Here is a 12,657-nt window from a genome sequence, read left to right as displayed (position 1 = left end):
ATATTGGCATCCTTGAATATTATTAATTTACCCAAAAACTATGAAGAAAAGTGAAAAGAAAAAGATTAATATGTTTGTTCCTTGCTTCCTTTTATGGAAATAAATGTTCACTCATGGAATGATACAGAGTCGTTAACCAGCGAAATAGCTCGTACTGTGAGAAATAGTGAGCAATAAAGAAGCTAAGAAAAGCAGAGGCAAGATCCAACAAAATGACCATTGTTGAAGATTTGACAGTTGGGCAAATTATATTTGCCTTTATATCCCATCACAACGGGCAGCATTTTATGCAAACAATCTTTGGAATCTTGACCAACCTTATCAAATCTTGTAAATCCCGTGGCTACAAGGGATGGTATTACATTTAACTATGCGACATAATTGAATGTATAAAGCCATTTATTGGGAGTGGAGTCAAATTAGAAATTTCTGTTTACTTTAAATTAGAAATTTGAAATCACTTGAAATATTTGAAACGTTTAATTATAAAAAAATTGGTTAATTTCATTCGTTTCCTATGAGGTTTTGGTTAGATATATCTAGCTTTCATAGGTTTGAAACTTTATCACACACCACCTTTATTTTGAATGAAAGATAAGCTAAGTGAAAATGAAAAATGAAAATGATAGTTAAGAAAGGTATTTGATAAAATTTCAAACCCATGAAGGTTAGATATATTTAACCAAAATATCAGGAGAAGTGAAAGAAATTAATCCTAAAAATATTAGGGATTTAGCATAAGTAATACACGAGAATTTTAAAGATATAGTTAATGATTTTTTTTATTTTTTATTGTTTTCATTGTATGTTTGGATTCTACTCTCACAATTGGTGTAGAGTCAAAGGGCAAAAATGCTGAATGAGATATTTTAACTTCAAGCCCCCAACCTATCAAAGATGACTTTGGGAATTAGAGCATTAAGATATAACAACCCAATCTAATCTAATCGGTGTATAGCTGACACCAATTTACATAAATGGAAGAGCTTAAAGCTCCACAAAAGAAAGATCCTTCTTTGGCCAAGAAAAGATCAAGAACAAAAAAGAACAAAAATAAAATGGCTACAGACATTTTTATGAAATGTTGAAGACTAGTTCTAAGTAAATTATGCCAATCAAACTATTAGAGGAATGATAAAATTTATGTGGGATGAGTCAAAAGTCTCTGTAAAATATTGAAACCTCTCAATAACTCATCATGACATTGGATCTCTCTTATTTTAATTTTACACAAGCAAGGAATCAAATTTTAATTTTAGTTGAAGTCTAGTTAAAGTCTTAATCAATTATTTTTAAGTTTAATATACAATACAAACATTCGAAATATATATTCTTATTTAACTTTATTTCTAAGCTACATTTTGGCCTTATACACCGACATTAGTACTCCATCTAGTGACAGCCATAGTTGGAATGTTCGTGCTTACTCCTTGTTCTAGGTTGCTCTTTCCCACTGATAACAAGTCTCTGAATCTCTTTACGTTGAGTTTGGTATGATAGAATAGTAAAGGTAAATCACAATATTTGATAGAAGAGTAGAATTCAAATCACTAGAGTGAGTTCGGATCTTCATGATATTGAATTTGTCATTCTTATTGATTCCCATTTCCAGAAAACCATCCAAATGTAGTAATAAATAGGACATGAAATGGATCTCCCCATTGGAAAAGCAGGTTTTCATGCACGCATTTGAAAGAAACACAAAATGGAACCCTTTAAAAGTAATTCAAATTTCATTTATTTTCAAATCAAAGATAGTACTTAAAATGATCAAAGATGGGTACATAAATCATATATTGATGGTGAAAGTTAATATCCTTGATAAAAAAAAAATGCACAAAAATCCTAATTATTTTTAACTAATTATATCAAATTTAGATTTTACAAATTTAAATTCTTATTTTGTAATTTTTTTTTTTCCAAACTGGATGTTATGAAAACAAGTTTTTTCCTCGGTCTGTATTTATTCTATATTTCAACATTTCAAACATGGGGGAATGATAATATTGTGTGAGTTATATGGACGAATTATTGATCTTCAGTTTTGATTCTGAATTTTATAGTGAGAACTACGTGGGAACACATAAGCATAATCAACACAAGGATGGCAATCGAAGGACACTGCAACAGCTAATATTAATGATGGTAGAGTATAGATGGAAATCGATGGATAATAGCATTCACCAGCACCTCAAGTTTACAAGGTCGCTTCCTTCCATATCATGTGGATGCAATGAGGCAATCAAATTTTATTACATCACGAGGAAAAACAGGAAGGAGAAAACAAAGAAAACAAAATAAAGAAACACGCGCATGAAATTATTTCAGTAGCAGGCAACATGCATGCATCATATGAAAAACAGAAGTAGAGGCTTAGTAGTGTGCGCTTATGGCGTTCTCGTCATGGCAGCACCCAAAAGTGATGTACTTCTCCATGATTCGGAGGCACTCTGGGCACTTGATGTTCTCTGGAATCCTTCCAAATTCGCTCGGGAACTCAAAGCGGCAGCAGGGCTGAGATTCGCCATGGAGCTTATTATGGAAATCCATGCAAGCTATGTCGAAGCCCTTTGGGGGCACGTCGTCTTTCCATGCATTGTACTGGGTAAAGGTGGGCAAAACAGTGCTGCTGTGGCCATTGACGAATACAAAAGATCCCTTGCTTAGTACAGCCCATCCTCCTTCCTTGTCGTAGCTGAGCAGTTTCTTGATTTCCCGCAGCATAGGGTCGACATCGACAGTACTCCCCAGCTGGATCTTGGAGAACATCATGCTTTCCAGTCGGATCCAGAAGAACCAGACCATGGCAAGATCTGGCCAGCAGTAGCTGAGTTTCTCCAAAGTGATGGCAGTTGTGCATTTCCGGACCTGCTCTCTTTTCTTGCTCTTTCCCACGTACACCATCTCTAAGGGGATCCGTGCAGTCGATGCAACTGCCCGTGCGGTGGTTGTGAATTTTCGGATCCATTCCATGTCAGTTCCTCCATACAAGTAAATGTATTTTCCTTCTTTGATCTGATCAAGAAAAAAGAAAAATATCCCCAAATAAGTGAAGTCATTCATACACATGTAAAGCTGTGTTTAGATTGGTAAAGGTGCATTACCCAGTTCAGTATGGTTGGGTCAATACCATCCACCAGCAGCTCAAGCTTCCAAGTCTCTTCCCTCCACAGAGCTTCCTCTCTCAAACTGGTGAACGGGAAGGCGGTACTCCCCCATATCCACATCATGTGGATTGCATTAGGGCTCACCACTTTTCCTTGTGGATCTAGCACCACAAGGATGGGCTTGTTCCGGAAGTGCCACACCTCCTTGATGAACCTGATGACTGCCCTATCAATCTGTGTAGGAGTGTAGACTGAATACCATGGCATTGTGGCCTGCAGAGTCTCAAACCGATTTTGCATGGCATCTGTCCACACGACTGAGCGGTCCACAACTGGGATCCACACAACTTCGTACTGATACTCCATCCTATTCCCGTGGACTCGAGACTCATTATAGATCTGTTCCAGAACTGAAAGCTCGTCTTGGGAGATTGATAGACCTGATATAAGCAGCAAAACATTCTTCCTCCTCAGCACATCTATGTTAACCTGCGGCATTAAAGTTAGTACTTTAGGTTAGTAGTAACGAAGGGGAAAAAGAAAATGCACATTGGAACTTTTAAGTCGTGGTAATAATTTTTTTTATATATGATAGTTTCATGGAATAGTGCTACTGCCAATGCAGTAATGCAGTGATGTGTTTGGAGAGTGAACCCTTCTCTTTGTAGAGCCTTCAAGCAGTGGCAGCACATCGTCCTTGGGAGAAATCAGTGCCCTGAGAATCTTCATGTTGTCAATATGAAAACTCTCAAAGAGATTCAGAAGCGTTTGAAAAGCTTCAGCACTCCTCTTATCATCTGCATCAAACAGCAATCTCTTGTCAGATTTAAAATCCATTTAATTGGTATTTACATTAGCTGTGCAACACTTGCTTCCATAAATTTGGAAAGGGTTGGTGGTCTTACCTATGTATTGGTGACAAAGAGTAAGTTGCTTCTTCAGAAGGTCCAGTATGCTATTGATCTTGTGAGCCAAGGTGGACAGTTCCCATGCCTCATTTGTAGCAGATATCCAGTACCTAAAATCATTGCAATTGTCTTAAGTAAAATGATTGTTGCCTAACCAGCATTCCCAACGGATCAAGTGGCATATCATATAATTCTTTCACAAAATCAGAGGCATTTATTTTTTGCCTTTGGAAAATTAGCAAATGGAAAAGATATTTAGTTGGCAGTACGTTGCTTTACTAAAGGTTGAAAGATTGAAGCATGATTTATCAGAAAAGAGAATATAACATACTCATGGCCCATGCTAGTGAGGGTTGTAATCTGAGTTGCGCAAGCCACAACACTCCTGATGGTCCAGTAAACAGCAGTGGGGATATGGGTCAATGCTGTTGCTAATGCTGATACATCCTGGCTAATGTACATGGGCGGGAGCTCCTTGAACTCAATAATGCACCTGGTAATTGCCACCATAGCCTTGATGAGATTGTTAAGAGCATCAAACCGTGGTTTCAGCATACCAGAGTACTCCAAGACGATGGGCACTTGCTTAAGGATTGCCATTGATTTCGCAAGTTGGTTGGATGAGGAGATCTGAGCAAGGAGCCAGAATTCACCATAGGTCACAGCAAAAGCTGATAGGGTTAGCACCAGCTTTGCTTCCCATGAATAGCTTGTTAACAGGTCGAATATAGAGAGTGTTGTTGCATGAGCGTCACCTCCGCCCAAACTCTTGTATGCTATCTGAATACATAATTGATTGACCACATGTCAATGTAAACAAACAAATAAAACGTAGTCATGCCATGTGTATAATGCATACGAGATATGAGTTTTCTGTATGCCATTCTAAGAAATGAATTTTTGCAGTAGTTCTTTGTAATAACCTGGCAGGCAATTCGATCGATGGTAAACGACAGTGCTTCGAGCAAAGCAATGAAACTGGCTTGATGAGTCCTATCATCAGAAGTTTCAATGCGTGTTTGGGCATCCTGCAATGAAATCACAAGTGGATTAGCTACTATAAATGCATAGAAAATTTGTATCTGCATACCCTTTCGTCCAAGTATCCTTCATTAATTAGGACTGTCAATTGCATGCTCTCACCTAACACAAGAAAATAAAATGTGGAGGTTCTGATGTTCTTGAACTAAATGATTCCAACCCATAGAAGCAGCTCAAGGATTTGGAAAAAGAAGAGTGTTATTGTGAAGGAGTTGAAATTTTGAAATAGATTTTATCTTCACAACATATAATAGGAAAAAAGTAGACTTCCGGCAGTAAAAAGTTTGTTATTCTGAAAATATTTTAGATGTAGATAAATGACTATATGGCGTCAAACTCTAGTGTTGATTTTGTGGAGATAACATGGGAGTTGGCTAGTTAGTGTGATATTGTGCTGGCTAGGAATCCTTGGTTGGTATATGCATTTACTTTTGTTTTGGCTATCGAAAAAAATGAACAAGGTCAAGATATTAAAAGCAGCCTGAACAAAAGAAACTGGCAAAAACATTAGGCCTTTACTAAATAAGAGGTTATAGTAGTGTTATACCGAAATTAAGGGATCAACACCCGGTGTAGCCCGATTCAGGATGTCTTCCACGAGTTGGAAAAGAGGCTTAACATCAAACTCTCGGCCATCAGGAGCATGGGTTGCGTGAATTTGTTTCATCATGATGTTGTCATCAGACATGGTTATCATGCTCCTATCATGCCTGGTCAGTTGATGTAAGGGAACTGGGTTGATCTTGGTGGTTACTTCGTGCTGCATTGGAGTTGGGTTGATCACCTGCTGCGAACCTGGGTTCGCTTGCTGCATTGCTGATGGTTTCATCAGTTGCTGCGTTGGAGTCGGGTCGATCACTTGCGGCATTGGATTTGGGTTACTGAGTTTGTTGGTAGTCTCCATTTTGTGTATGCAAAGGAAGGCAAGTAACTAAGATTTGAGGCAGAACGGAAGAGGAGAAGATGGCTTGTGTTCCTTTTGCAGACTGCTTGCCCTTTATATACCCTTCACAAACGAATAAAGCGAGCCTCACTGAATCAACTTCTTTGCTTCCTCCATAATTAAAATTCAAAAACTTTGGACCAAGATTTGCTTTCGTGACGCATCTTCTTGTTTCTCGATTTTATTCTTTTGGGTGGTCCCGAAAGCAGCAGTTACTTCTGAATCAAGAGAGAGCTCTGGGTCCCGCGAATTTGGCACCAGAGAATTTTCTTATTCCTTGTAGAATTTTTCATCAAAACATACAAACTGCGAACGCAACAACAAAAATTCAAAACCTTGACGGTCTCATTCCATGGCGCTTTGATAGCTCCACTTTATACGCGGGCTTATAGGAGTATAGAAATAATATTATTTATCTATATAATTAAAATTTTATATTATGTTTGTATAGATGAAAATTTATTAATTTGGTTTTTATTTTCTCTTTTAAAATTATAGTTTTCAATCAATAAGAGATTAATAATTTGTGTTTATAAGAGTTTCTACACAAGTAAGAAAATAAAAACTTATGTAGATTTGATTTATTTATTTATAAGTTATCTTTATTGTAGAATAATTTTTTTTTTTTCAAAGGGAGAAGTATGAAATTCCAACATGCATGAGAAAAGATGTTGGCGTGATTTAAACTATTAAGAATTAAAGATTTTATTTTCTCTATTTTTCTTATGACTATATATATGTATAAGCAAAATCCAAAAAAGAAATATTAAAAAACGTTATTGATAAAAGGGATTAATAGATAAACAATGTGATTTTTTTCTATAGTTTTTTTCTCTTCTTATTTTTTATTTTTTTATTTTTTTATCTTGTTACATTTAAAAAAATAATATAAGAAAATTTTGTAGTAGTTTCCCAAGTGTTGAGTTAGGTAAATTAGTTCTTTTGTAAACGTCATTAGCCTATGCTAATTGATTAATGATGATATTGCCTTTGCGAAACAATTGCATTTTTCCTACTTTATGTTGTGAGTGTTATTATCCTTTGCCAAATGACACTTTTTTTTTTTTTTTTTGGCTTGATGGCTCTTACATTTTGGAACTCTTGATGAATTTCATTCATTCATTTTGGTCATCATTGCTAAAAATTTCATCTTTCTTAGTTGAGTTCATGACACCTATTGTGAATGTTAGTATCTTTTAGTTTAGTCAATACTTGGTTTAATTTTATCTTGAATGATCTAAACTACTTTTTAAAGGAAACATATGTAATAATTAGTATGTATATCATGATATTGATTTCGAAAAAAAAATGTAGTAATAATATTTCTGAATTTTCTAATGTTAAAAAAGTTAAAGTACTATCTATGTTTTTGTTTGTATTGTAGAATATGATTGGGGCCTTAAATCAATTAAAGATCTTGGTTATTTCTCAATGATAAACAATATGTTTTTTCACATGAATTTTATGTTAATTAGCTTTTTGGAGGTTTAAGTTGAAACTATTTTTCATAAAACTTATATTTTGTCTAAATTTTAGTGTATTTGACATTGATAATTGAATCAAGTGACCTTTTGACCTTCATTTTGATGACTATTTTAGGGTATTCAATCACACAATAGATTAGTTTATTATTTGTCTGATTATAATTTCTTGTTGAACAAACTTAAATAGCATATGCAGAAAACTTTGGTAGTACATTGTAGGTGGAAGCTTTAAGATATAGCTTTAAGATATGTTCTTCTCTTGTTCATATGTTCCTCAATATTTTTTCTTTTAATTTATTGTATTTTTAATTTTTGTATTCTAATACCAAAAGAATAGAGGCTTTTACTAGAGCTCAACCTCCAAGGATGCCTATGCACTTCTCCAGGAGGAAGTATAACGAGTTGCATCAAAGGAATACTTTCTGTCTTAAGATTGGAACATATGATGTTTATTATGTAATTTTAAGAGATGAAACAAGAATGATGAAAAAGAACGATCGTTTGTATATAATATAAATTTCATTTTATTGAAGTTTATTTTGTTGCATTATTTTTTTATATGACATTTATGTGTAAAATTTCAATAGCAAGGTGTAATAATGAAATTAACCAAAAATGGTATTATTTTAAAATTAAAATAGGTTGAAAATAAGGTATGCATTCATGATGCTTCTAGAGTGTCAAAGTTGATGTAATATACGATAACACTTCTTGAAGTGTCAATATTGGCAGATAATATCACATAGTGCTTTCACAAGCATTATTGTCTCTATGAACATTATTTAGGATGTTATTTTTACGAGCGTCAATGTTACTTAAGTATTAAACAATGATGTGTAAGACATTCTTGGCACTTGAAGAAAGCGTCGAGGTTGGCTTGTAACAAAAATTTGGGTAAAAATAATGATGCTTAAGGTGATAAAAGATGACACTTCTTATAAGCATCAAGGATTATATTGAAAGAAGGTAATGCTTTGGAATATTTTTCTTGATGGTTTTTAAGCATCATTGTATCCCTTTACTCTCTTATCTATCAAACCATTAATAAAGATTAAGAAATTTTTTTAATGTAACAACTACCAAACAAGTATAAAAGATATTAGAAAACTTTGAATTACAAACTAATAGAGGAAAATACAAAGTTTTACATATGAAGGAGGCTTTATGTGATACTAAGGTAATTGAAAAGATCCTTCAATATTTAGATTTAATATTTGATTATATTGTTGTTCTTATTGAACAATATAAAGATATAGATTCCATGACCATTGATCAATTCATGGACCATACAAAGAGATTAAAAAGAAATGAAGAAAAATTGGGGCAAACCCGTTAAATCAATCTTACTTTAAAGGAGATTGAAGAAATTTAAAGGAATGAGAAGTCAAAGTAAAAGGAAAAAGGAACTTACAATTCATTCAAACTGAAAGAGATTTTTTTTATATTCTAATTCTACAGGAGGACATGGAAAATGCAACAATTCAATATGGAATGACAAAGGAAATTATTGCAAACCATAAATTAAATGTTATAATTACAAAATGGTTATTTATGCATTGAAATATAGAAGTACTATTTCTAATAACATATCAAAGAAATTCTGTATGTTTAAAGGAAAGATTAAACAACAAAACTGATAATCCTCAAGTAATATCATTTTAATGAGGCTAAATGCATTCTTCTATTTCGACATTAGCATATGATGATTATAATACCTTTTTCAATCAGATTTTGAGCCAACCTTAGGAAAATCGAATGTTTGCCCTTCGCTCTAGTTTTTGGTACTTATATGGTCATTATAGTGCTACTCTCCAAGTTCCAATTGAAAGTTGAAGTCGCAAGGGAAGTGTTCAAAGTAACGAGATTCTATAAGCCATGAAATTAAGAGTGAGGATCACCTCATAGAATCCACACCTAATTAGCACTCTCGTGGATGAGTGTGCAAAAAAACAAACATGCACGCAATTTGTCTAGAAAAATTAGCATCCCTATAGCACTAGTGCAGAGTAAGATATAGAAATTGGCATCCTTTCCGAAGATGTATAGACTGCTTTGCCGATTTCCAATATTTTTAGTTGTTGGGTATATTCAAAGCTCTAAAAATTTATCACCTCACCTAGTATTGTTGAGCTTGTGACTAGGGATATAAGTACCTATATTGCAACTAAAAAACTTAACTCTTCTATTTTAGAGGCCCTTTTTTACATTCTCTATTCAAGGGTTTAGATTTCTTCATTCATTCTTTTTGTTTTAGCTTGGATTAGTTTAGAATTTAGCTTGAATTTAGATTTGTATGTATTCCATCGTTCTTGCACATTATTTTTGTGTGTTTCTTTACATTTCCTCTATGCATTTTGGCACTTCAATATTTTTGTTTATGGATATATTAATGTTTATCAAGTTTGATTAGTTTTGTTCTACTAGGAAGATGGCTCTTTGATGGGTGAACTGTCATGGTTGTTTTACACCAAACTAATTTAGGTTTTGATAAACATCGAGAAATTTCTTTCACTACATGATTTTGAGGAAGTTTAGAGGCATTATCTATTAGTGTGCAAAAGTCACCTAAATTATGGTGATGTCAAATGCTATAAAAGATTAATTTGACATACTCTTAGATAAAATGGTCAAACCCAATCCAAGATTTTCATATTTTTCATGCTTCATAATGACCTAATTTTGTGCTAACTTGATATCCTCAACTTATTTGATGCTTTGTAGTGCTAGATAATCCTTTTGTAAGTGTTTCGAGAGAATAAAAAAGAATATTGTCCATTACCTAGGAAAATAGCATAGAAGGGTTGCAATGCAAATTTGCTTTCCATGAGAGAAGACCATCTGAGCAGTAGTGTGATGAACCAGGAATTCAACTAAAATAATCAATCATATGATGGAAAATTCTTATGAATTTTTCTAAAAAAAACTAAGCAATTAAAAGAGTTGAATTCAAAATATTCAAACTATCAACTTCTATCACTTCTAACTCTTTTAATTTTTTGATCAAATTGGTTTTCTACTTTGAGAAAATATTTAATATTTTTCAATAAGTAAATGTGAGTATAATTTGTAAAATCATTGATAAAAGGGATGAAATATTTGTTTCCTCCATAAGTTAAAATCACATAAATTTGTATGTATCAACCTAACAATTTTATTGTCTTCTTAACACTTTTAAGATGCCTTTTTTTTTTTTTGGTGATTTTGGTCATAGCAAATGTCTCATATTTTTTGAAGTCCTTTTTTGACATTAAGAATTAATTCCAAACTATTCATGTTTCTCTTAGATTTTCTACTTATATCAGGAAATACGGGTATGACAAACATTTAAAGAAAAACACATACAAACAAAACTAGAAGATGTTTTATTTTCGATATTCATTTTAAACATTTCATCGTAAGCATTACCATTGCCTACAAAAATCTCCCTGGTTAGATTTCATTGTTTGCTTAAACTTGGTTGATTAAGTTAATATAAGATTCTTGATTATGGAATGAGTACAAACATAATGTTTAAAGGTAACATCCTTCTAGAGGTGAATTTTAACTTAACCTTACAGCTTCCAAATATTTGAGTAGTGTGTGAATCATTGATCATGATTGTCTTAGGCTCCTTAAAAGAAGTGTATACCTTGAACTAACCTATCAAATGGTAGACATACCTATTAGTACCAGATTCTACACTTAAATCCTTCAACACTTTGAAACATTTTAGTAATCATAGTCATAAAGGACTCCTTAGTTGTTGAAAAGATAGAAAGAAATCCTTGATAAGAAAGGGTTCATCCTTGATAATCATTATGGACAAGTGTGAATAAAGTTTCTAAGGACATTTCCTTATGTTTATGGCACATATTTTCCTCAAATTCCTTCCATAATGGTGGTAATTTGTAAATGATACAAAGAAAATAAGGCTGTCACCAATTTTGATTCCTTTAGAAATGGATTCAGAAAATAAGACTACTACTATTCAGAAGTCTTGAACTTTAGTTTACAATGGATTTCCCTCCAAACATCTAATTATGGAAAAGTTGACTAATACTTTTTACTTCTTTGCACTTGCTTTAATGATGTTGTTCCCACTTGCAAGGCTTTCCAATTTTTTTCAAAGGAAAATAGGTAGTGTCATAATAATCATAAAAATGTTCATCAAAACACAATCCAAGAGATAATATCAACAATCACATTCATCTTTTTCATATCTCTCAATCTCTATTTCTTGCTCATAGAGCTCATCTTTATTCCTAGAATTAGTAGGGATTACTTTTTGTGTTGTTCTTAGTAAGTGACTGAGAAGATTGAGATAGAACTTTTCTTTCTCACTTCACGTACTCCTTTGAAACAAAAAGGCCTTTTGAGATCTCCAATATTCACATAGATTTTTGTATTAATGGGTTCCAATTTTCTTACTTTCCTTAAAATTGTTGCTATTAGGATTTTCAAATAATAATAAAAATACAATAACATTAATTGAGTAGTATACAGGAACAATTTGGTTAAGAGAACAAAAATCGCGATTTCTCTAAAGAGATTCAAAATCTCAATGATTTGATAATGTTAGAAATGCATTACTAAATTTTCTTATCTTTTCTAAGATATAACAACCCAATCTAATCGGTGTATAGCTGAGACTTATTTACATATATGGCAACGCTTAAAGCTCCATAAAAGCAAAATCCTTCTTTGGCCAAGAAAATATTAAGAAGAAAAAAGAACAAAAATGAAATGCTTATGATACTTTTATGAAATGTTGAAGACTAGTTATAAGTAAATTATGCCAATCAAACTATAAGAGAAATGATAAAATTTCCAGTGGGGTGAATCAAAAGTCTATGTAAAGTATTGAAACCTCTCAATAACTCATCATGACATTCAATCTTTCTTATTTTAGTTTTTACACAAGCAAGGAATCAAATTTTAATTTTAGTTGAAGTCTAGTTCAAATCTTAATTGATTATTTTTAAGTTTAATCTACATAAAACATTCCAAATATTCTTATTTAATTTTATTTCTTAGCTACATTTTAGCCTTATATTCTGATGGTCCATCATAACCCAGAACTATTCACTAATTAAGAGTTAGGTCTTCTAGTGAGAGCCATAGTTGCAATTTTCATGCTCACTCCTTGCTCTAAGTTGCTCTTTCCTAAAGAACCCACCCCCAGAAAAACATCGCTT

General features: G+C 33.0%; 1 protein-coding gene across 1 annotated transcript; it reads right to left on the bottom strand.

Annotated features, from left to right (window-relative positions):
• Positions 1 to 2,153: 2,153 nt before the first annotated feature.
• On the bottom strand, positions 2,154 to 6,013 carry LOC117930381 (protein SIEVE ELEMENT OCCLUSION B-like). Its single transcript, XM_034851009.1, has 7 exons — positions 5,604 to 6,013; positions 4,939 to 5,043; positions 4,347 to 4,795; positions 4,013 to 4,125; positions 3,762 to 3,904; positions 3,105 to 3,596; positions 2,154 to 3,015 (listed from the first exon to the last, which is right to left on the bottom strand). Exons 1-7 carry the CDS (start codon positions 5,958 to 5,960, stop codon positions 2,374 to 2,376), a joined length of 2,301 nt encoding a protein of 766 aa, XP_034706900.1. The 5' UTR covers positions 5,961 to 6,013; the 3' UTR covers positions 2,154 to 2,373.
• Positions 6,014 to 12,657: the final 6,644 nt, after the last annotated feature.

Source organism: Vitis riparia, chromosome 14 (assembly GCF_004353265.1).
Source record: "Vitis riparia cultivar Riparia Gloire de Montpellier isolate 1030 chromosome 14, EGFV_Vit.rip_1.0, whole genome shotgun sequence".
Lineage (NCBI taxonomy): Eukaryota > Viridiplantae > Streptophyta > Magnoliopsida > Vitales > Vitaceae > Vitis > Vitis riparia.
This window is presented reverse-complemented; position numbering and strand designations above follow the sequence as displayed.